Below are 2,547 nucleotides of genomic sequence, written 5' to 3' on the forward strand. Positions count from 1 at the left end.
GACTTCCCCGCCAGCTCCCTCGTCACCAGTCCAACGTGTTCCTTTTACACCAGTAAGATAAAAGATAAACTTGTTTTATAATTGCAGTAAAATAAATAAAACTTAATCTTACATTGATTGACGGATGTTGTAATTATCACTGAGTACTTGATGGTAAATATTTAAGTCGTTTTTTCCCTTAGGAAACTACATAGATGACTTTCAGAAAAAGTCACGGTCCACTATGACGTTTGGGAAGACCCTGGACTACACTGATGTGACGGCGGATGACTGTGCCAAGCTTTGCGTCACTACAGAGGCTACCAACTGTCAGAGCTTCGCCTTCTGTAATACAACTCAACTGTGTCGACTGACAAGTAATCGTCCTCTCAAGAAGGGTGGCAATGTCACGCATGACGTCTGTGACCTTTACATTAGTACGTATGAGATCGGCAGCCTCCATACTTGCGTGCTGTGGTAGCCATGTGTACAAAACCCAACTATAGATTTTGGTTGTAAAGCTAGCAACTAATGTTCTTCATAATCGTGCTTTACCTCCATATCAATAGTTTCGTAACAGGCGTGTTCCTGTATGTTTCAAACAAAGGGAGGTTTATTATTTTTATCTAGGAAACTCGTTATCTATCGTTTTTAACAACAATTGGTGAAAAGGATCCATTGCATGATATTCACTTCTTTATTCACAGGAAAGTACTTCTCAACCGGTCATTCGCAGGCTAGTTCAAACACGGGCTATAGTGCAGGTAAAACTATTCACATTGGTCAGCTTTTAACAGTTCATCCTGTAACTACAATACAATATGTTAATTAAGCATACTCCTTCTCATTGATTACTCTTTCTTTTAATACCTTCACGGCGATTGCTAGAGATAAAAACATCCAACCTCTTACATTGCGCTGGTAAAATGATTATTTCATAAATGAGATCCGCGTACCTTTCCTTTATTTGTAGTTCCAAGCATGATTTGAAATTTACCTTTTTGAAATTTACCTTCTTAGTTAAGCATAAGTGTTATGTCGGACAGATAATGACGTCACACACAGAGGTAGACTTATTGCGCCCTAAAGCATTACAATATATTTTAAGAAGACAAAAGTTTAAGTACTGACAAGGAGGACGTTAACAATTTGTGCACATTAATAAAACAGAACCATTTTAACACAGGCGCCATGGCTGGTGTAGGCATTGGACTGTTCCTTCCCGGTCTTCTGATTGGGGCCCTCGTTACATTCTACTTCCGGCGGAAACACGACCAGTCTCTGGAGGCACTGGACATGCAGCAGATAGTCAAAGACTGATATGATGTTTAGGCGGATTTTGATTTCATATATTCCATGAGACTTCTTCCGAATCACGTGATATCTAGTTCGAGAGAGCGTTTGACGCACGAGACGTGTGAAAGATTGTTATAGTCTCGTATTATGTGGAAAACGTTATGTTCCGAACCTCTAAATGGAAGTGAATACCTCATCATTCTTTTTCAAAATTTTCACTAAATGTTTTGTTTGTATTTTTTCTATAACATCGATATATCAAACACATAGTGTCAGACAGAATGTTTCAGTTTCAAAAAACATTTGGGAAAGAATCACTTTTGATAAATGACATTTCTATTTTCGGTGTTATTTTTCATAAACGCTTACATGATATTTAATGCAAAGATGTATATGTATTGAGACTGAACGTCTCAGTTCCATTTCAGGTGTACTTTAAATCAACATTTAAAATGTCAGTTTGAAAGTAAAAAAAAGTCTTTTTGGGAAGAATATATATTCGAACATTATATTGACACTTTCTATAAAACAACCTACAGAATACTTGATTTTATCGTAAAAATACTAATATCATTCCGTTTGTTTAAAAAAATCATATGAATTCAGCTTTAAAATGATACAAACGATTTTGGTTTCTATATGCAATGTTTTTAATCAGTGTATAAACATTTACTTGTAATATTTGGTACATTAAAATTTTATTTAGAAAGTTATTTTTTTTTTTATCTCGACCACATATTTTCAAGCAGATATTAGAAGAATACAACCGTTGTATTTAGACATTATTGGCATTAATAAGTTTCATTCCAGTATTATTCATTGTTTCTAATACTTATCTATTTCTGTAACATGTTCAGTGCTGTTTGTGTTCACTGTTGACGTAAGATGCTGTCAGCCCTATGTCTCTCATGTAAAACGTGCAATATGTCTTTTCATCAAGACAATGAGTCCAACGCTTGTTCAGGCAAGCGTTAGATCCTTGGTAGATGCTTCAATATTTATTTCTACGTTGTTTCACGGTCATTTTCATTAATAGTTGTGTTTGTTTAACATACAAAACTGTTTACTATTGATATAGACTGTTGTGTCATCTTTTAAAGCAGCTACGTCAAATACTTTTGTTTTGTTTGTTTGTGTTTTACGTCCTATTACCAGCTATGGCCATTCAGGGACGAGTGAGCACTATAAAATCGGCACAAACACGAATATATCGCAGCCCCCCCAAATTAAACACGCATACACTACACGCATGCATCTTGCACACAGGGGAGG

The 2,547-nt window shown here is 35.9% G+C and overlaps 1 protein-coding gene across 1 annotated transcript; it reads left to right on the forward strand.

The window, feature by feature from the left end:
- Positions 1 to 7: 7 nt before the first annotated feature.
- Positions 8 to 2,488, forward strand: LOC110444316. The gene is made up of 4 exons (XM_021488705.1): positions 8 to 52; positions 183 to 416; positions 687 to 743; positions 1,166 to 2,488. Exons 2-4 carry the CDS (start codon positions 224 to 226, stop codon positions 1,297 to 1,299), a joined length of 384 nt encoding a protein of 127 aa, XP_021344380.1. The 5' UTR covers positions 8 to 52; positions 183 to 223; the 3' UTR covers positions 1,300 to 2,488.
- The last annotated feature ends 59 nt before the right edge of the window (positions 2,489 to 2,547 follow it).

Source organism: Mizuhopecten yessoensis, unplaced genomic scaffold (genome assembly GCF_002113885.1).
Source record: "Mizuhopecten yessoensis strain PY_sf001 unplaced genomic scaffold, ASM211388v2 hete_36091824, whole genome shotgun sequence".
In the NCBI taxonomy this organism is placed as follows: domain Eukaryota; kingdom Metazoa; phylum Mollusca; class Bivalvia; order Pectinida; family Pectinidae; genus Mizuhopecten; species Mizuhopecten yessoensis.

What these genes read in the sequence shown, in the direction of transcription:
- LOC110444316 (XM_021488705.1), top strand. Translation starts at nt 224, where the DNA reads ATGACGTTTGGGAAGACCCTGGACTACACTGATGTGACGGCGGATGAC. An exon ending in CGTCTGTGACCTTTACATTA is followed by an intron (nt 417 to 686) that starts GTACGTATGAGA and finishes CTTTATTCACAG; the next exon opens with GAAAGTACTTCTCAACCGGT. An exon ending in AAACACGGGCTATAGTGCAG is followed by an intron (nt 744 to 1,165) that starts GTAAAACTATTC and finishes ATTTTAACACAG; the next exon opens with GCGCCATGGCTGGTGTAGGC.